This window comes from Psammomys obesus, unplaced genomic scaffold (assembly GCF_907164565.1).
Source record: "Psammomys obesus unplaced genomic scaffold, mPsaObe1.curated_primary_1811, whole genome shotgun sequence".
Taxonomy (NCBI): Eukaryota; Metazoa; Chordata; class Mammalia; order Rodentia; family Muridae; genus Psammomys; species Psammomys obesus.
The window spans coordinates 268,440-294,117 of record NW_026585742.1 but is presented as its reverse complement, the minus strand read 5'-3'; the positions used below and the strand labels follow the sequence as shown (position 1 = coordinate 294,117).

General features: G+C 47.4%; 1 protein-coding gene across 3 annotated transcripts in view; it reads right to left on the bottom strand.

Annotated features, from left to right (window-relative positions):
* Positions 1–534: 534 nt before the first annotated feature.
* Flnb (filamin B) overlaps positions 535–25,678 on the bottom strand; it is a 132,391-nt gene continuing 107,247 nt past the window's right edge. For all 3 annotated transcript variants that reach the window (XM_055599036.1, XM_055599037.1, XM_055599035.1), the window contains 13 exons: positions 25,116–25,289; positions 22,813–22,971; positions 21,847–22,050; positions 20,841–20,993; positions 20,612–20,734; positions 17,447–17,713; positions 16,728–16,865; positions 15,537–15,652; positions 12,539–12,671; positions 9,259–9,435; positions 5,211–5,429; positions 3,528–3,731; positions 535–1,825 (listed from right to left, as the gene is read on the bottom strand). In XM_055599036.1, the coding sequence (XP_055455011.1) occupies positions 1,638–1,825; positions 3,528–3,731; positions 5,211–5,429; positions 9,259–9,435; positions 12,539–12,671; positions 15,537–15,652; positions 16,728–16,865; positions 17,447–17,713; positions 20,612–20,734; positions 20,841–20,993; positions 21,847–22,050; positions 22,813–22,971; positions 25,116–25,289 (2,255 nt within the window). In that variant the 3' untranslated portion in view covers positions 535–1,637. The remainder of the gene's footprint in view (positions 1,826–3,527; positions 3,732–5,210; positions 5,430–9,258; positions 9,436–12,538; positions 12,672–15,536; positions 15,653–16,727; positions 16,866–17,446; positions 17,714–20,611; positions 20,735–20,840; positions 20,994–21,846; positions 22,051–22,812; positions 22,972–25,115; positions 25,290–25,678) is intronic.

Below are 25,678 nucleotides of genomic sequence, written 5' to 3'. Positions count from 1 at the left end.
TTCTGAGGTCAAAAGGTACAGGCCCAAATCTGTCCCCATTTGAGATGTAGGTCTCTAAGTGCAGGTGTCAACTGTACCCATGCTAGTTTTGTTATGTGAAAAATATCGAGTGAGCAGTGTGGATGGAAGATTAAACACGTCCTTCATCATCAGCAATCATTTTCCTCGTCAAGGACAGAGGGAGGGGCCGATGGGAGTACCAACCGTGTCTAAGGCAGAGGGGACGTGTGACAGATCCTATTTGGGAACAATCCTGAGAATGCAATATTCCTGATATTAGGTAAAAGCCACAGTTTCTACTTGGGTTCCATATTTAGTACTCCAAAGAAGTCATGTTGGGATCATGGCCAACACGCCCTCTTGAGTCCCCTTGCCTCTGAGACTGGGCCTGCCTTCTCAGGAAAAGACAGTCCTTTGCTTGCAAGAAAAGGTCAGGCCCATTGTCAAAGAGCATTGCCTGCACTTACAAGAGATGGGAGGGGCTGATCAGAGGCCCAACCCCTCGTTTTGATGACTCCAAGAATGAGGGAGCCGTTTATGGAGCAAACATTTTATTTAATAAGTTATAAGACACACCTTCCAGTCGACACTTGATTCCAGTTTGGTTTCCGTGTCTGTTATGCATGTAGTCCCTTCACACCTTGGTTCAGCTGCTCCAGTTCCTAACAGGTGGCTTTTTCCACCCAACAGGTGGCTTTTTCCACCCAACACCTCTCCAGCTGCTGTGCCCTGGTGCACACTTCACCCCTGCCACATCCATGACAACAGTCCCAACACCCCATTTCTTTTTGTTGTTGTTAATATTCGCTCCAGCCATGTGACAGACTGGTGATGCTAACACCAAAGCTTTTAAGGAGACCTTGGGAGGGTCCACGTGTTAGTGTCTTGGTCATTAAAACCTCTTCCGGGTCATAACAGTGGTGCCCGCCCCTTCCATCTTTTGCAGAAAGGGGTCTTGCAGTAGTTTATATCAGTGGTCTCTGCCATTCAGCAGAAGCAATAGACTCTGGGGGCAGTTGGTAGTGGGCCTGCATCTGGCCATGACCACATGTCTTCAAGGTTGTTTATAAAGCAGCAGGCAGGTGCAGAATTCCAAAAATGGGGTATAGGGTGTTCTAAAGCCTCCTGCCCCTGAGCTGCCTTTGGGATGAAGTCAAAGTGACCACGGTCCAGGACAGAGCCAAGACATGGAGTGTGATCTGGGTCAGACTTTCTTATTTGTCTAGTATTGAGAGAAGTGGGTTGCAAGGGTCTTTGGCAAGTGGGGTGCAGGACCCCCTTCTGCAAGGACATTCTTGTTTGATAAATGCTTGAGCAGACTAGGAGCTTAGGAGAGCCAGTCTGTCTTGCTCAGGATCATGGTCTGTCTGAAGTGACCTCTGAACATGAGAGTCTTGATTTGGGCAGAGTACTCTGCATATTTGTGGCCCCAGCTTGCTTTCTTACAATGCCTCACATGCCCTCAAGAGTCAAGTCTAGAGCACTAAGGGCACATGGAATGAGTGGCAAGGTTTTGGGATGGGATTTTGGGCCCACCAGCAGGCTGAGGACATTGTGGAAAAAAAAAAAAAAAAGAATTACAAATTAACAACAAAAAGCAACCGAAAGGACTCCTCCAGGATTGGACACAAGCTATTTTAAGGCACAGTGACATGAAATGGGCTTCCAGGGATGTGTTCTTCCCCCCACTTCACAGCCAGAACGTAATCTCCCCTCTCCTTGACCACATATGTGACACTGTATTGTTGGTTTCCCACATGCTTCATGGAGACCTCTTCACAGGGGGTGGTGGGCCCATGGACTCCGATCAACAGCATGTTGGACCCTGGGGAGAAGAAGGTTGTCACTGATCAGATGAGTTGGCTAAGCAGAGAGAGAAGGAAGGGGATGTGAGTGACAAAGGTAGAGAGGCAAGGGGTTACTGGCTGAGCTGGGATGAAACCATAGTCTGTTGACAGGCAGCAAAGCATGGGCATTACCAGTGGAGACAGCCTGACTGGGGTTCCAGTGCCAGCTCTGACACCCACTGCTTTGGTGACCTCAGACATGAAACACCTCTTCTCTTTACCTAAACCAGGAAGGCCACTTGCAGTCTCTCTTTTTGTTGTTGTTTTGTTTTTTTAAGTCAGGGTTTCTCTGTGTAGTCCTGGCTGGCCTCGAACTCAGAGACCCACCTATGTGCACCACCACGCCCAGCTTCACTAGACTCCCTTTAAAGCTTCTGCATGCCACAGAGTCAAACCCTTAACGCACAGTGCTGTAGAACTTCTGGCTGTTAGGATCTTCTTTTAAAGAGAACCTTAGGGAAAGTACGACGATTCCCATTTGGGAGAAGACACTGACTTCTAGGTGATCTGGTCAACCTGCCCAAGGTAACTGCTACGAAGCTTTGTGAATGAAGGAAGTGGCTGCGATTTCCATGTCCAGCCCAGCTGTGTTAGGTGATGGAACCAAGCAACTGACCACCAAAACCTAAGGAAGATTTACTTACTTATTTTACGTGCCTCAGTGTTTTGCCTGCTTGTGTGTCTGTGTGAGGTGTGAGAAGCCCTGGAAATGCAGTTACAGATAGGTGTGAACATGTGCCCTGAAAGCAAAGTATTGGTTCAGGACCCCCACGCCCAAGTTCTTGGCACAAAGGAGATGTATTTGCCCAGAGAGACAGAAGGCAGAGAATAAGAGACAAAGATGGGAAATAAAAGAAGAGGGAGAAGGGAAAGGGAACAAAGGAGAGCTAGAGGGCTACGAGGCATTTGTCCCAGAGACACAAAGGACTGCGTCTGGGAGGGGAGAGAGACATGGCCCATAGGCAAATGGAGGTTTATAAGGTAAAATGGGAAACCCCATGTTAGGATGAGATATTTAAGTTTAACTGGGCATGTTAACTAGATAAGCTAAGGGGTCTTTTGATTGCTGGACTTCAATACCTTAAAGCTGGACCCTGTGCTTGCTCCAGGGGCACATCCACTAAAAACTGGAATGACAGCTGGAGCTTGGTAGTGAGCCTCAGGAAGAGGAAGTAGTCAAACAAAAGGATAGACCTTGGGGGCTAGCTTTAGGAATATAATCATGTTTTTTTTGTTTTTTTTTTAAGCAAGGCGGAGGGAATGAGAGAGAAGGGCAAGGCCTGCCAGAGCCATGCTCGCCATGCTGGAGCTGGCCAGAGTCTCTTCAGGACTTCTGGAAGAGTAGCCAGTGCTCTTGACCTCTGAGCCATCTCTCCAGCCCCAATCAATTTTAAGCTATGGTTAAAGCACCTGGTGTCAGAGAAGGGGGTTAGGCAATCAGTTCAGTTTGCTCATCTGAAGTGGTGACACCACCATCTTTCCATTTGTCTTGGTGAAAGAATCAAAAGGTAAAAGAAAGGAAAATCATCTAAGAATATTAAGAACAGAAAGGCAGAAAAAGAAAACATGGTTTCTAGTTGGGGCAGGGGAAGTAGCAGACATTACAGGAGATCCTAGGGACACCGAAATATTCTATACAACCCTCATGCCAACCCGTCCCAGCGGATCCATATTGCCTACCAGCTTTGCTGCAGTCCACCAGGAAAGAACTCTTCTGACCCACAAAGGCCTTCGAGAGCCCTGCCCCCTTAGAGGTCACCTTGCTGGCATCTGAGGATGACTTGGGGATGGCACTATAGCACGTTTCTGTTGAAGACCTGGTTACTGACTCCACCAAGATGGATGATGTCTCGTTGGCTGAGCCTGGGCTGACAAGACGTTGGCCTAGAACATGGGAAGGAGGGGGTCGTGAATGGCCAGGCCAATTGGTGTTTGTGTTGAGTGTGGTCCTACCAGCCAGGAGACAAGTGTACCCCTTCCAAAAGATCTAGACAGGTTCTAATACCTGGGTACAAAAACCACTCCATCAGCACGCCACAACTGCACATATACTTGTGGTAGAAGGGTTCAAAATCCAGATCATTGGACATGCCAGGTAAGCAAACTGCCATCATCCATATACCCCATTCTTTTGGGGGTGACTTTTTTTTTTTTTTTTTTTTTTTGACAGGGTATCATTTAGTCAAGTCTGGTCTTGAATGCCTGATCTTCTAATGGGCTGGGATTCCAGGAGTATAGGCCCGGCTCCTAGCCCTTGTATCATTACTTTTAAAAAGACAGGGTCTGCCTGCCTCAGCTTTCTACGGTGGACCACAGGTATATGCCACCAAGCCATGTCTTCTAAATCCTTGGGCTCTCACTTGGACAGCTAGAATCTGGTTTTCTGGGCAAACAGACCAGGTTAAACCGTGGCTAACAAGGCCTAGTAATCCCTCCACATGGTAAAGGCTGAGTAGAAGCCACATCTTGTTGTTGTATTTATGGAATATTTTATATAATGTGATGTAAAGGAAATGATGGGACAAACAGAAGTTGACTCTAAGCATGAGAGAGGATGAGTTCCTATCTGAGTTTTATACTTTTTCTATAGCGAGCCCACTGCACTTATTTAACAGAGAATCACGTGGTTCTGATGGGACTCAGCACAGTATGTATTTACTTCAGTGTTTTGAAGAAGGTAGGCTTTATAGGCCTTGTAGGGATTTTTTTTTTTAATTTTATTTTTCTTTATTAATTACACTTTACTCACTTTGTATCCCCCCTGTGGTTCCCTCCCTTCCTCCTGTCCCAATCCCTCCCTTCCTCCACCCTCTGCCTGCATGCCCCTCCCCAAGTCCACTGATAGGGGAGGACTTCTCCTTCCTTCTGATCCTAGTCAATTAGGTCTCATCAGGAGTGGCGGCCTTGTCTTCTGTGGCCTGGTAATGCTGCTTCCCCCTCTGTATGTCCTTAGAGAGCCCTTGAAACCAATTGTTTGTGACCCTCTGAGACAATGATGAATTTACAGCTCTATTAAACTGAAGTAGAACCTGAGGGGCAGGGTCTGCTGAGACTCTGTGAGTACATCACAGCTCTTGTGAAGACAGCTCCCCAAAGTCCTATTTCTTTTTACCTTAATATGTCATAGCTTAAAAGGAAGCAATTGCTTTTTCTTCAAGGTTAGTATTAATGTCCGGAGGGGAGAGCTCCTGCCCCAGTGCTCACATAGCTGGGCAGTGTATTTGCTGCCCATGGACCATTTCTTTACATTCAAGATTAGTTGTGGACCCAACATATCTAAGGATCACTTGCCATTGCTACTATGGGTAATTTCACAAGACCTGATCTACAGGGCTGAAGAGTAAAACCAGAGTAGCTCATTACCTGTCACCTTGGCCTTGAATGGACTGCGGACGATGTGGTTGGGCCCGCCATATTTGACACTAATCAGGTAATTTCCAGGAGCCATGGGAGTGTACATGACTTTGTACCCTTCTGGGGTCTCCTGGCAATCCATTTTGACCTTGGATGGTCCTTCAATGGTGACAGATAATGTCCCTGGGCCTGCCTGAGTGGTGTTGATGAAGAATTCTGACTGGATACCTGGGAGAGAGGAAATGTGATATTTATGAGTGGTTTGGAGGGGTAAGGTTTTTTTCCCCCAAGAATGACAAACTTGTCCACATTAAGTTCTTGCTGTGTTAGCATGGGAACCAGCTGGCTCTAGAGCTCGGCGTTCCTGGCACACATAAACACAGGCTGTGTGTGTGTGTGTGTGTGGGGCAATTCCCTTGCCCAGGTTGGGTCAGAAGTGTGGCTGACATTTCACCCACTAGCACCGACTGCCTGGACCACACTATTGTCTCTGGGAATGTGGCTGGGGGCAAGGAAGTTGTCACTGTAAGTCTGAAGCGCTGCCCCAGGCAACAGAGCCCAGTTCTCCTTCCAGGGGAGAGTGGCGGTGTGGGCCTCACTGACCTCTCTCTTCTCCTCTGGGTTGACCAGGCCGAGGGAGCCTAGTCCTTCTTCCCTTTCTCTTCACCCTAGACACTGCTGAATCCTAGGGCTGGTGCTGCCAACAGTCTGTTCACTGTGCCATGAATGCCAGCAACAAGAGAAGGAACTAAGCATCAGCTCTGCCAGCCGAGCACCACACGAGGCCCTGGGCCACATTGCACTCTGCAATCCCAATACTCTGTCAGGGTTTCCTATTCTGTGTGGTGTTCAAGCTATGTGTAACTCAAGGTGCGACACCAGAATGTGGTGTGCTGCAGACAAGCTACCTGTGCCTGACTGTCTAGGCCTAAGAAGCCACTGTTTGGTGGTGGGGCGAGGCAGATGGGAGGGTGGATAGGAAGACTGACACACACATAGGACAGCTGCTACATCCACACTACTTGACAGCCTTGAGACACACCTGACCTCTCAGACATTCTGCCCTGTGACAAAAGGGAAAGCAAGGAGAAACATCAATAAATGACCCAGCTCCCTCATCTCCTATGCTAGCCTCCTTTCAGTCCAGAAGGGCACTAGGTGGTCAGCTGGCGCTGCTGGGGTGTCATCAGAAGCTCTCTAGGGGGCAGCCTAGTGCAACATCCTCTAGCAGGACTGTACCTCTGCCAGCGCCTCAGATGCTAAACCAGCTGGGAAATATTTTGGTTTAACTACAGTTTCTGGGCCAGAGAAAGAATTATTGTTCTGGTTATCAATAAGACAAAGAAGCTGTTATGGTGTGACCCCCTAAACATGACCCAGCTGTTCCTGGAAGCTCCTCAGGCTGCTGCCCCAAAGTTTTCCTACTATCCCACCTTGACTCTGCCTTGAAGTTATCAATCAGTGCAACTGAGAAGCCCCTCCCCCAACCTCCAGCAGCTGGTGTGGAGGTTGGAGGCTGTATGGGGGAGAGCAGGCCATGAGCCACTAAGGGGCGGTGTGTCCAGGAAGTGGTTGCAAGGTGGTGAGAACAAGCTGAAAAGACCTGGCTGTCTTGGACAGAAGCAGCCCCACCCTGCCCCCTATAAACCCGGAGCCGGAAAAGGCAGTGATGATGCGGACAAGGGGAAACTGGGAATTAAAAGAACTCCATGTGTTCACTTCCTCTAACACTTGGGAAAGGCCTATGAGGTGGGCCTGTGTCCTATCCCCCATCACTTTGTCCGCCCACAGCTGGGGCTCAGCACAAGTGCAGCTTAGATGTGTTATCTGCCCATCTCATTGCTGAGGGACTCGCCCAGAAGAAACGCACATGCAGGCATATATCACCATCACGTGATGTGCATGGTGGTGGTCTTCCCCCACCCCAGGCGGACTGACCCTCCCAGCTACTCCAAAGACTCCCAAACTCTGTGCTCTAACTCCAGGCCTCCATTTAGCACTCCTGCCCTGAATTCTCCATATTTCCTACTGTGAGACCTGCAGAGAATAGCTCATGTTAAGGAGGCTTGAGCTCAGAAATACAGGGTGGCTACAAACACAGGGAGATTTGCTTCCCTCCGCTCTGGATATGGGGCCCTTTGGTGGCCACGCAGATCCTTTTTTGAAAGTACTCTTCATGTTGCAACTGTGCCATCTCTGGATGGATATTTGGGGAAAGCCTGGGGGCAGGCAGGCTAGGAAAACAAGATGCCCTCTCTGTGAACAGAGCAATATTTACAAAGGGTGGAAATGGGTGAGTCCTGGGCCTTCTCTGTAAGAGCAGCTCCTTAGGAGCAACACTGCCAGAGCACAGCCTGACATCTGAGCTTCAGAAGGGTGGCAAATACCAAGAGGAAGTAGAGGGAGGTGTGGCAGCAGCAGCCAGCAGAGGATCGGATGGCTCCTGGCTTGAGCTCCGCCGAGGCTGCTGTGTGGCCAGGCCAAGGCCTGCTGTCTGCCTTATTGCCAGGAGGGCCCCATGCCTGTATGGCTGTCTGGAAACCATTCTGGAGGGGTCCTGGTTTACACTCCAGAAGACTGGCTAGGGTACAGCATGTGCTTCTAGGGTCAGGAGCTAAGGGTTCAGGCTTCACGATCACAGACCTGGGGCTGACCCCCAGGTCCTATGAACTTCCAGATGAATGGGTGCAAAGGGTGCTAGACCAATGGACCATACTGTCTAGTTCTTCCAATCTGCAAAGTAGATTCATCCAAGGGCAAGGTACTGGCTGAGAGTGAAGTAGGAAGTCAGGCTGGGTGTGTCAAGGGCATCTGGCAGGACTGACGCCACCGAGGGGGTGGTTTTATGGAGTACACTGCTTTGGCCAGACTTCTTGGCAGCATGCCAGTCTACTGGCCCTAACTTGGGCAGGGCTCCTCTACCACTTAGGAGGCTCTCACTCCAGGACTCGGTTTGCTGCAACTATAGCAAACCATCCCCTGGTGCATGGGAAAGACAGTCTGTTCTGCATGAGTCGCAGCATGGCGGAAAGATTAAGGGGGAATTCAGGGCAGGAGTGCTAAACAGAGGCCTGGAGTTAGAGCACAGAGTTTGGGAGTCTTTGGAGTAGCTGGGAGGGGTCAGTCCGTCGGGGGCTGGGGGAGGACCACCACCATGCACATCACATCTTCCCAAGAAGCTCCAAGTAACAGCAACTAGAAGTGGTATTCCACTGAGCTCACACTATGGACCTTCTTGGCAGATGCTTCCAAGGACAGAGTCCCTATTATCCCTATCGCTGATTGATGAACAGAACCCAGCCCATCTCAAGCAGACCACATAAGTGGCCTTTGGTTCAAGTTATGAAAGCTAACCAGTAAGCAAAAAAAAAAAAAAAAAGCACAGATGCCCAGTGAAAAGGTGAGTTGTCCTTTCAGTCAGGTGACTTCCACAGAATTAAAATTGAACTGGGAATCTGTCTATCAAGAATCAACTATCTGGTTGACTTGGCCACTAAGCACCATGCCAGCCCAAAGACAGGCAGCAAGTGGGAAAGCCTCCATGACGGGTGACCGGCTCGTAGTGTTCACATTTACAGGAGGCAGAACAGGTCCATGGAGGGGCTGCCACAGGTTCATAAAGTTTGAGGACTACTGCACCCTTTCACCCCAGCTCCTGGAGCAGAGAACACAAGGAAACAGGCTGTGAGCAAGCTTAAGCTGATCAGTGTATTCCTGGGAGGCTGGGAGCAGGTTGTATTTAGGCCCAGGAGCTTCACCACAGACTCTGTGTAAAGAAAACTCTCCAGATTAATGACACTGTGCTGTCAACCATCCTGCCCTTAGGGCTGAGGAACTTGTTAAAGTAGGACATCTGGGCTACGACAGTAATGAGGTGTGACAATACAGGCTTCACTCTAAATTTCTCCGGATTCAAACAGTGGTTTCCAAAGTCCACCAGAGCGCACATGCCTGCATTTTCCCAAGGAGAGAGCACAGAAGGCCTGCTGGGGCTGAGGCTGTCTCCCTCAGCTTTGCTCTAGAGCTGCTTGGGTAATGAGGCAAGCCTGTTTCTTACCTGTGGTTCCCCCCTCGAGCCCAGCACCATAGGCTGACACCAGAGCAGGATTCCCTGCTTGGCCAGGCTCTCCAACTCGCACTTTGAAAGGGCTCCCAACCACGTGGCTCCCATTGAACTTGACATCGATTGTGTGGATGCCATTCTCATGGGGGATGAAACGAACGGCATACTTATCTAGAAGGAGAAAAGTCATAAGGTAAGTGTGGGTGGTAAGCAGCCCAGAGTTAAGTGGGGACACAGCATTGCGTGCAACCTGAGCTGGCCAGCGTTGAATCATTTAAAGACACCATTCAGCCGGGAGCCGGGCAGCTAACACACAGATTTCAAGGCCAGCTAGACTTGTGTCTCCCTAATCAGCCCTTTGGGAAATGCTCTGACTCTCCAGTTCAGTTCTGTTATATGCTCAGGCTCCTGCCTCACAATCCACCCTTTATGAAAAAGTCTACTTCTCACCATGTTTCCCCATTTGACCACTTGAAGGGAAAAACACAGTTCCAGCTGGCATTGAGGCTCTGTAATTAAGCCCAAGGCAAGCAACTGTCAGCAACTGAAACAGCCAGGCTTTTCTGTTTTGGGTCACAACATGTGTCAAGGTCATCCTAGACTGCCCTTAGACGGTATATATACCAGGAGGCCTCTGCATCAGTTAGTCTCTGGCTCCTTTAGGACCAGAGTCCTAAAGGCGGTGTCCATCAAAGCTCCACCCAAACCTCTTTTTGTTTCTCTGCTACTCTCCACAAAGGAATGTTCTAGACACAGCTACCTATCAATATCTTTCGGCACTGCACTTCCTCCAGCATTTCCCAGCTGACCGCCCAGCCCCTGCCTTAAAGCCAAAATGTTGCAGGGGAAGTGATCCCCACCCCAAGGTCCAGATTCAGTCTGTCACAGGATGGGGAAAAAAATTCTTCCCCCAAGGTAAATCAATTCATTTCTTTAGCCACAGGAAGTGACTCAGGAATGGGCATGTGTCCCAGTTCACTGAGATGGGAGGAGGCTTGCTAAAGACTTATAGATTTCTTGCCTCTCAGGACTTCTGAAAATGAAATAGCAGGTGCTGCTGTAGCCATCTTGTCACCAAGAAGGCAATGAAAAAAAGTTTTAAGGCCGTATTCAGCCGGATGTCACATGGTAGGACACACTTGGGAGTCTGAGGCAGGAAGATCTTGAGTAGGAAGTTACCTGGGATATATGAATTCCAGGCCAGCCTGGGTTACATAGAGGGACTCATGTCTCAAAGAATCAAATCAAATCAAAGAAAAACAACAAAAAAATTTTGGGGGCTTTAGTGAACACCACCAGTGACTGAATCAAACTGTTGTTGAACTCTACTGTAGACCCCAAAACTTGGCAGTTATATGAATTACCAGGCCTCATTATTACATGTGTCCTCTTGAGCTGGGTGTTCTATGACTACAGCTAAAAACACCCCAACTGTAACATGCCAGCAATGATGTTAGATACCACTGGGGCTTCAGAAGCTGCCGGACCACGGATGTACTTCACTCACTGCTGAGTTCAATGCCATGGACATCTAATAAACTCCACTACCTGGCTATCTATGAAACAGTCCAAGTAAGAAAGAGACCCTGACCAACCCTCGTGCACTCGTTAGTCAGATATCCTCAGTTCTGCTAACTCTATGGGCACTTCCTTATCCATTTACCCAGATACAAGGTGTGTGTGTGTGTGTGTGTGTTTGTGTGTGTGTGTGCGCGCTCGCTCGCGCACGTGCGCATGTAGTCTGGAGGCCAGAGGCTGACACTGGCTGCCTTCTTCAATGACTCTCCATCTCATTTTTTTGAGACAGGCTTTCTCACTGAACTTGGAGCTCACTAATGCAGACTGGCTGGCTAGGAAGCCCCCTGTCTCCCCCACCCTTCTCTGCTAGGAACACAGTTGGGTGCCTGGATAGATCAAACTCAGGGCCTTATGGTTGTACTTAACTGACTGAACCATCTTTCTATTCCTTGCAGGTTGCCTTTCAGAATTCACTCTCAAATCCTAGGGCCAAGTGGTCACAGAGTGCGAAGGACCTGCACTTTGGGGCTGCTGTTTCATTCTGCTTTCTCCATGGCAGCAGCTTACCAGCTGGTCAGATGTTCTAACACATTCTGTATGATGTGGCCTAACGCTAGCCAAGATACGGTCAAGGCATCACTCTTCAATTTGTTTCTTCTAAGTTCCTCTCTTTTCTGTCCAATGAGAGGAACACACATAGCTCTTCACTCATGCTCTAGACCAGAGATTCTCAACCTTACTAATACTGTGACCATGTCACATAGTTCCTTGTGCTCTGGCGAAAAAATAAAATTATTTTTGTTGCTACTTCACAATTGTAATTTTGTTACTGTTATGAATTGTCATATAAATAGCTGTGTTTTCCCATAGTCTTAGGCAACGCCTGTGAAAGGGTCATTTGACCCTCAAAGGGGTTGTGACCCACAGGCTGAGAACTGCTCTGCCCCGTATTTCCATTCTCACTGAATGCAGGTGAGCAAACAGCAATAGCTGTCAAAGACCACATGGAATGAAGCCTTCTTGACCTTGCCAAGGCAAAAATATCTCTCTCTTACACTCACATCCCTGTCACCTGTGTCTTAGTTTTCCTATGGCTGTCTCTCTAATCTGCAGGTTATAGTCTTGTTCTAGCCGGTTGCTTTGTGTGTGTGTGTGTGTGTGTGTGTGTGGCCCACGGTGGCCTTGAACTTGAAATTCTCCTACTTCAGTTTCTGAAATGCTAAGATTATAGGTATGGACCAACACAAGTAGTGTTTTGAAGGTACAATTGTATATTCACTAGCTTTACCTTTCTGCCAAATCTCTAACATATAATAAAAGTTCATTGACAAAATGGCCTCTTTAAAATTGATTGACATCAGAGTCCCATAAATCTGAGGTATTAAGCCCTAGGATCCTAGATTCTCTTGGAATACAGAAAGACCAAAAAAATCCTTTCTCATGTCATGAAGTAAAAAATATAATAAAACTGTAAGATTTTATTAAAATATGATTGAAAATTGTGATTAATGTCATGTAAAAGGACTCTGATAAAAGTAATAGAAAACAAAGCAGACCTTGTTTAAAGAGAGGAGAGGAGAGGGGTATCGATGTCACAAAAAGAGTCTCCGTGTTCCTGGCGAACGTGTCTACCCTGATTTATAATGATGTCTGTGGCAGTACGGTGGCGTGAAGAGCCCTGCCTCAGCAGGCACAGCTGTAGGTCGTTCTGCCAGAAACACTGGTGTTGAGACCTGGTGGCAGCTTTGCTGCTTACCTGGCTCCAGTTCAGACACGTGGCACTCTTCCACTGCTCCTGAGGGGCTATGCACCTTGGCATCAATCTTTCCTTTTGCACCATTCAACCTTATAGCAAAGGATGCTGGCTGGTTAACCTTTAATCCTGATTCCTGAGAATTCAATAAATTAGACAGGTTATGGCACCTTGCGTTCCTGCTCATCAGCATACACTGACCCAAGGTAGGCTCCAGGTGGGAGATCTCATGCAAGAGGCTCAGGATATTCATTCTCCTGTAATACTGACAACACAGCTGGGCAGCTTACTTACAGCACCACATTTCTACCAGTGAACAGAAATACACTGCACTCTTACATGCAGACATTCAGGATGGGAGAGATGCCTCCCAATGGGAGACTTGAGATACTCTAGTCCAAAGAATTACAATTAGAGCATCTCAAACAGGATCTGCACAGGCCAAAAAACCCAGGTCTTCCCAGCTAAATCATCACCATCCTCATCATCGTCAGATTCCTTTTTAGGAGTCCAGGTGCAGGTTTCCTGACAGGAGCTGAATTTTATGCCACTGCTTTTGTTGTTATTACTTTTTAGATTAAGCGCAAGAATGGGCAGCACTTTTGAGAACACTGTAAAGAACCACCATGCAAACTTGGCTGCACTCTGCTGAACTACCTTTTTTTTTTTTTTTCCCTAATAATAAAACTAAGTTGTTAAATCTGAGTCTCCATGTCCTTGTTTGTAAAATGGACATACTAACCGGCCCTCTCTGGTTATTAAGAACACATGAAATGCTAACAACTCAGCCCAGGACCCGGCCCAAACACAAGAAAGATCCATAAATGTCAGCACATTGTTAAGTATTAATATGTATGTAGAGTTGCCTCTGCTCCACATACACACAAAAAGCAATTCCAGTAAGTGTGGCCTTTGTTTTTTCCTGGGTCAGCTTCACTCCCATCCTGATTTAGAAAGTTCTCATTCTTGGAGGAGGAGCTTAGGCACTAGGTACTTGGAACAAAGCAACACTTCTGATTTTGACTGGCCCATGCTGTCCAGGACCATGAGGTTTTACGGGACCCAGTTTTGGCTTGAACATACTTGGACAGCCATTCCTCAGATGTAGCAGGGCTCTCGCGAAGTATGCAAAGGAGCTATCCAGGAATGTAGTTAAAGTGCAGATTCTGGTGATGTTTCTAGAAAGGCCTAGGGGAGGCTCAGCACTACAGCAGGCTCTAGCAACACTGTGCTCCCTGGGCTAGTCCCCAGCCAACTTCAAAGCACTTCAAATTGAACAACAAAAATTCAGTTTCTCTAGCAGCATCTTAATTGGGCAGCCACATGTAGCTAGTAACTGCTAAGCTACACTGTGACGATCAGGAGCATGCAGAATGTTGTACGAACTCTGCCACCTGGAGGTTACAGCCTGGGGAGGGCTTGCATAATATAAATTTAGGGATTCTTTAATTTCCAGATCTTCCCCATTTCTCCCCTCCCCCACAAAGTGCCAGCCAACTCCACTTTTCTACAAAAGCTCAAAGGCCAGATAAAACAAAACACACTTCTCACATTTAACCAGCACCAGATGTCATTCAGGGCTCCAGGGCTGCAGCTCTGATAAATAATTTACATATCCCTCAGCGTGGAGTGAGTACATACTTACAGAAATACTTATGAGCAAACTGTGACAGGAGGACTCAACAGAAGTGCTGGAGGGGGCCCGCTTAGAACCAGCTTTTGGGAACAACCATCTCTGTTACCTGAGTGCCACCACTAAATCCTCAAGAAGGAGATAAATGCCTCTGAAGATCTGAAAAGAAATCTTCGAGATGCAGGAAGGCAGCTCTCTGCCCTCAACAAATGCTGTGTTTATCTCCCTCTATAGGTTTTAGCTAAGGCGGCCACAAAAGAAACTCCTGTTAAGAAGCCTTTAAATGAAACACAAGAAAAACATCTACACCACAGGCGACCAGTTAGGACCTCTGGGGCTCTCTGACTGAGACCGCATCAATCAATCGTGGGCTGGGACTCTGGTGTGGCTACCGCCTGGGACTCTGACTAGCAGCACTCTGTTCTCAGCATAAGATGGAATCTCAGATGTAAATCAAACATGTGCTGCTAGCTGCTCTATCACTCACTCCAAATGCCAGATTGGATTCCAACCCAAGTCCTTTTAAGAACTGGAAAGCCACAGGATATTTAAACACTGAAAACTGTGTTTGGGTAATCTGGTGTTTTTCTACAACCTATTGGCTTCTCCTAATTCAAACAAGCTCAGTGCCCCGAGCTGATGCAGAGGCAGTACCAGTGGCTCTTAATTTGGTTCTGGCACTAATGTAACCGTGTGTGTGTGTGTGTGTGTGTGTGTGTCCTAGCATGTGCACCTGTGGTGAGACTGATGGCAAGAACAAGCACAATCATAATCACAGGGCAACAGGTTTTTTGGGGCAGAACTCCAACTCTGCCACCTCAGGAACCTAAGAGTTCCTGGCTAGAATTACTCTGTACCATCTTTAAAATTAGGCCAAGAGAAGCTGCCCATTAGGGTGTTGAAAGAAACACTGATAAAGTTCTCAGCATGGTTCCTTATCATAAACAAATAACCCTAATTAAAAAAAAAATGCAGTTAGCTTTAGGGAAAGGAAGCCAACAATAACAGCTACAAACCATGAGACTGTCAGCATTGTCTGTCTGGTTCTGAAAGTTCTACTGCTCCTTTGACCAATGATTAACAGGCTTCCTTTGTTTCTCTTGAATAAATATTTAAAGGCAAACTTGTCCCTGAGTGGTAAGGTGTATTGTTTACCAAGTGTGTTTGTGCTTGCTCAAATTGTCTTTTGCCCTTGGGGCATAAGGAGGTGGCCCTGACACAGGACTGCTACCCCATGGCTGGCAACATCTGGATGCCAACTCTCAACAAGGGCTTGGTTCCCTGAAGAGGATTAAAGTGGCCTCAGGAGTCCAGGAGTCTCACTGGTCAGCCTCTGGGCAAAGAGGCGGATGCTTCCTTGTGTCTCACCTGAAGGCTCATAACAGTGAGGCAGCGAGCGTCGTCTGAGGGCGCGATGACGGGCACCAGGTAAGGGCTGTCAGGGATGTGCTCATCGTTGAACTTGATAGACACCTCGTAGTTACCTGTTGGGATAGGAAAGCCCCACCTATTAGAGACTTCAGAAAGGTATTTCCACAGCGGCCACTGGGCTAGCTGGGCTCAAATGTCTTCAGAGACTAGCTACTTAAGGTGACAGCTGATTGGCTGAAAGAGTCATACTGATATTAGTGGGGAAACGATCAGAGATTCTTGACCTGGGTCTCCTGGATTCTATACACAGATGACCCTGGGTCCACAGATCCAGGGGCTTGTTTCACTGATCTCTACCTGAGACGATTCTTCACTGGAAGTGTCAACTAGCAATCACAGTACAGGAGAAGCACCGTGCCTTGTGTCACCAGTATCACACACTCTCCATCAAAGTATCCTACTGCATTTTGAGCATTATGACTATCTTGACATTATCGCTTGCACTCATCACTACATCGAAAGTAAGATCATCAATGTACCTTCGTCAAGTGTATCATAATTTAGTATAAAAGTCACATATACTTTATGCCTGTGTATCGATAACTATACTTTAATATAGTTTTATTTATTTGAGACGAGGTCCACTCCTGTAGCTGAGGTCAGCCTGGAGCTCTCTATGTAAAATTCTGGCTGGCTTTACAGGCCACGGCAATCGTTTGCTTCAGCCTCCCATGTGGCACGGGCCACCACGCCTGTCTTTCACAGCTGTATTTGAACAGAATTGATTTCTTTTAAGATTAGATGTACTTGCTGTAGTGTATGCCAGAAAACTATCCTGAGGACTGACACATTGTATCAGAAGGCCAGGCACACAAAGGGCAGCACGCCCCTGCTCTACATTCTCAGATGTTAAGGCCATTCTCCTAGAGTGGCCAAACCAGCTACAGGTCATGGCCAGGCAGTGTCTGGCTGGTTGGTGGACACAATGAAGCACTTGAAAGAAAGCAAACGTGAAAGACAAGAGATGATGAGACCAAGGACCCTCATCTCTTGGATGCCTAAGGCTCTCCCATGTGTCCCTACATGCAAATACCTGTTTACCTGACCTAACCTGGGGAGTTTCTGATCCTGGCAACTAAACCATCTCCAAACAAGGAAAGCATCCTTTGTCAACCCTTGAGTACATACCAGGCTCTTGGGCAATATAAGACACACCACATGACCCATTTTTATGGTCATCGAATGTAATCTCGGCCTTACTAGGGCCCTCAACAGCAATGGAGAGGCCTCCAGCACCTGCTTCCCGGGTCCAGATGCTGAACTCGGCTGAGACAAAGAAACACCTGGTTAGTGAGAGAACCTCAGAGCCTGAGAGCCCCTGTCCCACTTCTAGCTCCAGGCCGCAGTAGGTCCAGCCCCTTGCTAGCACTTTCCTTTTGCCCTAGTCCCAGGCAGGCCCCAGGCACCCAAGCACAGCCAATGATCATGAAGTTCACGTGGAATTGGGCACCAGGGAGTACACCAAACCAAACCAAACCAAACCAAACCAGAGAAGGATGAGAAGGCTCCAAATGCCCGGCACCTCTTCCCACAGCAGCCAGCACAGGAAAGACCCCTCAGATCAGCCCTGCAGCATTCCAGTGTGTTCACAGGACACCAGTTCTTAAGAACGCACTGGAAACAGTCCTCCCCTTAAGAGACTTAATGCGCACTAAGGTTAGACTCAGCAAAGCAGCCTGTCTCAGCCTGTTTGGCTTTGTGTAGGTGAGCGACTCCTAATCTTACTTAGCTTTAAAAGATTTGAATAAGATATGTCCCTTATAGCTGCCCACTGGAAGTTGTCTTTTTTAGAGAGGGGGGCACAGTCGCTTACTTGTCTCCAGTTAAAACCTGTCCAAAATTCTTACCTGGGATGCCTGCTTCTGCCCTCTCCAGGCCGGGGCCTCCTGCCCGGACCTTGTGGGCACCCCCTTCGCCAAGGGGCCCCACGGTGAACTGGAAGGGGCTTCCTGTTACATGCTGTCCTCGGTACTTTACACTGACTGTGTGAACGCCCATCTCCTGAGGCACGAATCGGACGCAGTGAGAGTTCTTTCCCACAGGCACAATCTCTGCCTCAGTGACATGGCCAGAGGGGCTGGTGACATGGGCAGACATGTCACTGCTGTTGATCTCTGTGAGTGGAAGGTTGGGAGAAGGGAGTTAGGGCAAAGAACTAGGGCCAGGCAGGGCACACAGGGCAAGCAGAGAAAGGTGAGCCAGGTACAGCCCAGGCTGTGTGGTGCTTGGACTCCCCTTGAGACTAGAGACCTACCCTTCTGAGGCCAGCGTGAAGGGGGCAAGGCTGACACTTTCTGTCCCCTTGAGGTATGTCAACAGTTTTCTTGGCTAGTTAATGCTACATGGCAGTAGGACCTATCCTGGCAGCTACAGCATGTAATAAAAGCCACATGTTTCTATGAAAAAAAGGATGTGCCTACCTGTCAGTATAAATAAGTTCTTCTCTATAGAGAGAAGGTAGAAAACACAACAGCCTTCCTTTATCTCTCCCTGTCATTTTAATTAACATTTTAATAATTTTATTATGTGTATATCTATCTATCTACCTATCTAAGTATTTATGTTATAGGATTTGCATGTGGTGGTCAGAGAACAACTTTCAGAAGTTGTTCCTCTCCTGCCAATATATGGACCTTGGGACTCAAACTTAGGTCATCAAGCTTAGCAGCAGACACCACTGGCCACTCACTGAGCCATCTCACTGGCCCCAACAGCCTTCATCTCTTATTGTTTTATTGTTTTGGTGCTTCTTTCAGGCAACAAGGTGAAAGGCATTCAGAGACAAAAGTGAACACATGCCAGTTTCAATGGCAAAGGAGGAGCCATGCGTGAGCAAAGCTTTCAGCAGAGGTCAAGAGGCCACACTCTCAGAAAAGCAATGCCTTAGGTTACAAGCACCAGGAAACAAATCACATCTATGCAACGAGCTGCTCACTTCACACAGACAACTGCGCCTGTAGTGGCATGGAGGAAACAAGCAGGTGGCACTGGATGTGGCCATCACCTAGAGCCCCAATAAAACTGCACCGGGCAGCAGCTCATGATTCTGTATCCTATGGGCAGAGAAAGGAAGAGAGAGAGGTTGAGCAGCAGTCATGCCAGGATATGGACCCAATGTTGGTAGCTCTGCCAAATTCCTCCAGCAAACTCTATCCCATAGAATAATGGTTCCAGAGAGGTACAAGGGAGGCAACTCAGAATCAACAAGGTAAGTGGAGACCTTGTGATGACTTAGTACCCTTTTCTGTCCTCTCACTATGTAAGCATACAAGCTGGCCATCTGCAACCCGAAGGTCGTCTTTACTCAGATCTACTCATGTTAATCCAGTATGACTCAGAGCCTCTAGAGCTGGGAGAAGTGAATGTCTGTTAGTTGTCACGCTAGGACACTTTGTGACTAAGATAACCCACAAGGCCCTGGTCCCCAGGGGCTGGTAAGTTCTCCCCACTCTAACAGATGGGAGGGAAATGGGTGAATAATGAGGAAGAGTATCTCCTGCAGATTCCTCCGCTATCAAGTAACTGGAAAAAAAAACAACCAAGAGCTAGCAGAGGCTAAGACAGAGGACAGATATCCACACTGCACACAGATCCTCAGGTTCCTCAAGTGAGTCGGCAAAGAGAACAGGTAAACCGCAAAACGAAAAGTGGAAAGCAAAGCAAAGTCCATGTCAAAAGTAGTCCTAGAAATAAGATCAAAACAAAGATTCCACATTTGCCCAGGAGAATGAAGGACAGACTGCCTCCTGCTGGTAGGTGATGGGGAGAAATGGATCCAATACCTCTCTGGAAGATGGTTTACCAGAGCACCATGTCCAAATTCACTGGGCACCTGTCCTGGCCACCCATCTTCCTCCACCTTGAAGCACATGAACCTTGTGCCATCACATTCAATCAAAAGTTTTTAAAGAGTGATCTTGACTGTGGTCACGAGATGTCAACTACATGCACACTTGACAACAATGTTGGTGCATGTGCACAGAACCCACCGACTACAGCTGAGGGGGGAGGGTAAAGAGGATGTGCACGGTTGGGAAAAAGCCATGTTTTCATGTGCGTGCGAGGGGGTGCATGTGTACCTGTGTGTGTCTGTTCCTGTGTGTAGGTGAGAGACAGCCTCAGGTCTTGATCCTTAGGAGTCATCACCTTGTGTTTTGAGACAGTGCCTGAGGATCATCAGTTTAGCGAGACTGGCTGGACAGTGACCTAGGACCCCTTGTCTCTGCCTCTTCAGTGCTGGGATTTTACAGGCAGGCATCATCACACCCGATTTTTCTCTTTTTCAAATGTGAGAAGGAGATGGAAGAGAAGTCCTCATACTTGTGTGGCAAACGCTTGACTAACTCAGCCATCTCCCTTACATCCCTTCTCTGTAGAGTCTGTGTAATGTCCATAGGCCTTGCCAGTTTGTGGGCAGAGGAGTCTTGAGGCTTTCACAAACATAGCGAATCTCTGTGCATAAAAAAATCCCACCCACACTTCAGACAGGCTGCTGGCCTGCCTACAGCACGTGTAGCCCCTGTGAAAAACAATTTATCCTGAAGTGGCTCAATGGGGCCCACCCAGTTTTGCAAAAAGCTCTAGTTCTCAGGTTAAGGATAAAAAAGATGAGCCAAAAGGCTGCTGCGAGGTCTCACCTGCTAAATACTTTTAGATATTGGCATCAGCAGGTCACGGTTCCCACTGACATTATTTTCACTGGCAAAGAGTAAATCTAAAAGCGGAGCTATGCTTCCTCTAGGCAATGCAACAAAACCACTTTCATCTGGAAGAAAAAGGTAAGAGAAAAGCAAAAAGCCCACTGTGGTGTCCTTAGCCTGTAGTCACAGCACTGGGGAGGCTGAGGCAAGAGAGTCATAGGTTTGAGGCTACTCTGTGCTACATATTAAGAGCCTGTTTTTTGTTGTGTTGTTGTAAATAAGAAAAATCGAATAATGAAAATGTTCTCAATGCCAAGGTGGATAGTGTGCTTTGGATATTGCCTGGAGGCCCCACTAGCTCCCCACACTCACCGGGGATCTTTAGGTTCAGGTCACAGATACTGCCAACTGTGGCCACAGATGGAGCCCTGCTGGTCCGGGTGATGCTCTCTTTCACTCTTCCCTCACCACTGATCTTCACAGTGAATGGGCTTCCTGAAAGATCAAGAGGAACCCATGTGAACAGCCTTGACACTGAGGCACGGATGGCTTTTACTGAAAAACCCAAGCATCACAGAGGGAGGGCAGAGGGGTCCCATACCAGGTACATGCTCATCAGCAAATTTGGTAGAGACGATATAGACCCCAGGCACAGTGGGGAAGTAGGACACCTTGCAGGTACCGTCCTCCAGGTCCTCTGTTTGGATGTCCACCTTGCTGGGTCCTTCTACCGCCAAGGATATGCCACCATAACCTGCAACACAGCAGCCTGTCAGAAGGGATACTTGACCCTTGATATTGGAATAATTTCCACAGAGCAAAAAGAAACCTAGATACTTTTATCTAGGTTGGGGAGCCTGTGGCAAAGGAGCACGCTAAAGGCTCTGAGAAGCTCTATAGCAGGATAACCGGCTGACCGGCCCTTTGACCAGACAACTCCTTCCTTGAAGGCATCTACCAATGTCTCATTCAAACATGTGTCCTGTGCAACTATATGCCACTTAACAAATTCCTGTACTGTCTCAAGGGTTATCTTAAGTTTTAAATAGCGAACAGCTACGTTGACCATGTCAGGAGACCCTAAACTTCAATAGCATGAAATTTCAACAGTGAGCATTGAGTCAGGCAGAATATCTTCCAGTCTCTGTCCTGGGGATTATAACTTTGTCTAATGCTCACCAATGTGGCTGCCACTGCCACTCAAGAAGACAGAAGACGGAGGCACTGGGATGTGGTTTGGCTTGAGAGAGCCCAGTTTAATTCAAAGTATCTCAAAGACACATGTGGGGCATGGTCTGTCTTATTTTGTCCAAATATCTGCTCAATTAACCCAACATGCTCTGCTGCGGAGGAGTCCAGGAGACCATAGGGGCTGAGAACAATGATGTCAGTACACATAAAAGAACAGGGGTCTGTGAGATCTTATGGATCTGGGTTTGGAACTCAGAAACAGATGGGGTTATTTATAATCCCCATGTGCCTCAGGAAGAAGCAAGCACTCACATCTCAGAGGCTGAAGGGTGCTTAGAGATAAGAGTGTTGACAGTATGAGAAGATGAACAGTTGCCACAAGCTCTGGGCATTTACTATGGAGCCACCCCACCGACCTGCATCTCTTGTGTCGACGATGAAGTCAGACATCTCAAAAGTCCGACCTTCTGACAGGCCTCGGCCATAGACTTTGGCACGGCGAGCATCGCCAATTTCTGACTGGACCACCATAATGGATACAGGGCTGTTGGCCACGTGGTTGCCATTCTTCTTGATGCTGACTAGATGTTCGCCCACCTCTCGGGGGATAAAGGAAATGCCTGGACCAGGACACAGGTAGAGGTTTATTAAGTGAAGGTGGGGAAAGAAGAAGAAGATGCTGGGGAAGGAGAATGGTTGTGATAGTTAGAAAATGTGTTCATGGAGAAAGACCCTATGAATGTCTGTGAGGGCATCTCTAGATTAGGATAGCCAAAATGGGAAGAGCCAACCTCAATGTTGGGCTCACACCATGGACTGTATAATGATGAAGTCAAGCTGAGCACCAGCACCCATCTTGTCCTGCTCTCCGTCACAGGATGGACTGTATCACTGAACAGTGAGTCACATCACAGGATGGACTGTATCACTGAACAGTGAGTCACATCAGCCTCTCCCTTCCTAAGCTGCTTTTGTCTGGTGTTTTGTCACAGTAGTGAGAAAAGTAACGATTATGATGGCATGGCATATTCTCAAACTTGGAAATATCACTCCCTTATTGGTTTTTTTTTAAAGATTTATTTGTTTATTATGTATACAATGTTTTGCCTTCAGGCCAGACGAGGACACCAGATCTCATTATAGATGGTCATGAGCCACCAAGTGGTTGCTGGGAATTGAACTCAGGACCTCTGGGAGAGCAGACAGTGCTCTTAACCTATAAGCCATCTCTCCAGCCCCACTCTGTTATTTGTAACAACCCTGGACATGGATGTTGACACAGATGCTGATGTAGGGTTACTGTAGCATTCTGCAACCCACTCATTTCCTAAGGGCTCTCTGCAGTGCCCCCTTGTCCTCTGTGTGGGCAGCACAAAGCTCACCGATGTGGTTGTTGGGCAGCCTCTTTAGCAGACAGGGCTCATCACGTCCAGACGGGGCCTTGATGCTGGCCGTCAGTGTGCTGAGGTCAGTCTCACTGATGTCCAGGAGGAAGTCGGCAGCTGAGCCCAGTTTCACTTGGGAGCAGCGTCTGCTGTCATCTGAGAAAAAGCCAGCACAGCTCCTATCACATGTGCTGGCTGAGCTCCCGCTATCCAGAATGCAGTCTACACAGCTCTCAGAGATTCAAGTGGCCAAGACTCTATCACCCACGGCTGTGTGATGATCACGCACCTCTGACAATGGGTAAATAATGACCATCATGGGAGGATGACGGATGGCTATGACTGGTTCAGAGGAAGACAAGGAGCCAGAGGGAACCTGAGCAGCAAATCCTCATAAACTGACTTTTAAAGGAACCTCTGACACGTAGAAGACTGAAACTAAATACCCATCTCTCACTCTGCACAAAACTCAACTCAAAAGGGATCGAAGACCTCAATATGAGATCAGAAATTTAGAAAATGCAGGAGGAAATAGAAAAAAAAAATTTAAGCAAGGACTCCAGTTACACAGGAAATAATACCCAAATTGACAAATGGGATTATGAGAAATTAAACAGCGCTTGCACAGCAAGCAAAACACCAGAGTAAATAAAAAGACAGTCTATAGAATTAGGGAGGGGGGACCATTGCCTAACTACACATTGGGTAGGTTAGTATGCATAATATATAAAGAACTGCAAGAAATTAAACAGTAAAAATCAAATAGTCCAAATAATATATAGGTTAATAAAAGTTCTCAAAAGAAATATAAATGACTAGTAAATATTTAAAAAAAAAATGTGCTCAACATTCTTAGCCAGCAGGAAAATCCAAATTAAACTTTTTTTTTTTTTTTTTTTTTTTTGAGACAAGGCTTCTCTATGTAGCTCTGGCTGTCCTTGAACTTGTTCTATAGACCAGGCTGGCCTTGGACTGAGAGTTCCATTTGCCTCCTGAATGTTGAGCATGTGACACCATTGCCTGACCCCTCTTGGTTTTTTTTGAGACAAGGTTTCTCTGTGTGGCTCTGGCTATCCTGGAACTCGCTTTGTAGAGACCAGGCTGTCCTCGAGCTCAGAGATCTACCTGTCTCTGCCTCCTGAGTGCTGGGATTAAGGTTGTGTACCACTACTGCCTGGTCTATTTTGAGATTCCATCTCATTTCAGTCTCTGGAATGGCTATTACCAATAACTCAAAGGACAACTAATGCTGGTAAGAGGAACCCTTATTCACTGGTGGTGGGAATATAAATAATGCTGCCCAATGTGGAAATCAGTGTGCAAGGTTCTCAAAAAACTGAAAGAAAATTTACCAATTGACCAGTTTACACCATTCCTGAGAGACTCAAAGGATGAAGAAAATATGCTGCATATACAGAATAAAATAACATTTAAAAATCAAGGACAATGGATGAGTGGAAGTCATCATATTAAATGAAGTGAGGCTGATTCAGAAAGACCAACTCCACATGCTTTCCATCACATTCTAAGTGTGGGGAGTAAGGAGGTGGGGACAGGGGGAGGGCCTGGGAGGGGAGAAACTAGAATAGGGACCATGAGAAGGAAGGAAGCTATCTTAAGGGAAGAATAAAGTATAATGACTAGGTATAATGCCATACGTATGATGCAAAGTATAATGACTTATGTATGAAAATTCTATCATAAAAGCCATTATCTTTGTATTGTGAACTAAAAATAATAATAAAAGAGTCTTTGGCAACAGAAGGCAGTGCCCACCTGCTGCCACCTCCTTGGGCATTTCCCAGAGAAGCATGAATCCCACTCCCCACTGTGTTGCTGCTTGCTTCAGACAGGTCTAAGTATCTTGGAGGCAAGAACCTTGACTTTTGCATCTTTTTGAGAACCTACCGTATGTTCTCAACCTAGCAGGCAGAACAGAGGCTAGGAGTGTAAGCTATGTAATAGGGTAACTTGGCTCTAAGCACTAGTGAATTTGGCTCTGACCAGTAAAAAGGAGTGGATATCGCAAGTAGTACGATGCTGGCCCCTTTAGTTCTTGAATTTAGCTGCAAGTATTATCTTGATATGCCTGCATCTGAGGGCCTGCTCTCTGGATAGTAACTCTTGTTTTTGTTTTGTTTTGAGGAAAGGAGGATTTAGGAAGCCTGAACAGACTTAGCTTTCACAAGCTTGAGAGAAACCAAGTGCCCAGTGTGCCACCCCAGGATGAAAAGGAGAGGGGTGGGACAGACCCAGCTCAACCTTCCCAGGAGAAGTTCCCGGCAGCTGCACAGCCTTACCTGTGATCTTGGCAGTGAAGGGGCTGCCAGGGATGTGCTTGTCATTGTACTTCACCAGAATGCTGTAGTCGCCTGGCAAGGTAGGCAAGTAGGTCACGGTACATGTCCCGTCTTTGTTGTCGATGCAGCTGATCTCTGCTTTTGAGGGTCCTTCAATAGCCAAGTCTAGACCACCTAAGCGAGGACACATGGAGGGAGGGCAGTTAGTTTCCATAGGGACATCATCCAGGAGAACTCTGACACCAGAGACAGCAGACTGACACAGTTCATGTGAGTATCAAAGTGATCTACAGGGGAGAGCCTGTTTGAAAAACACACTACTGTAAGCCTCACCTGCACACCCTGCTTAAATAACTCCAGCTCTCCGGGATCTGAGCGATAAGGGATGAGAGAGAGCACCACACCTCAAACATACGGGGTGGGCTAGCACAGACTATCATGGTGGGTCAGGGTGGATGTCACCATCAGAACGACAGGCTGAGGAATCTGTGAATACTGTGGTTGGCAGAGCACTCCAGCTAGAATGTACAGCTAAATAACTCGTGGGAGGTCCCAAGAACCAG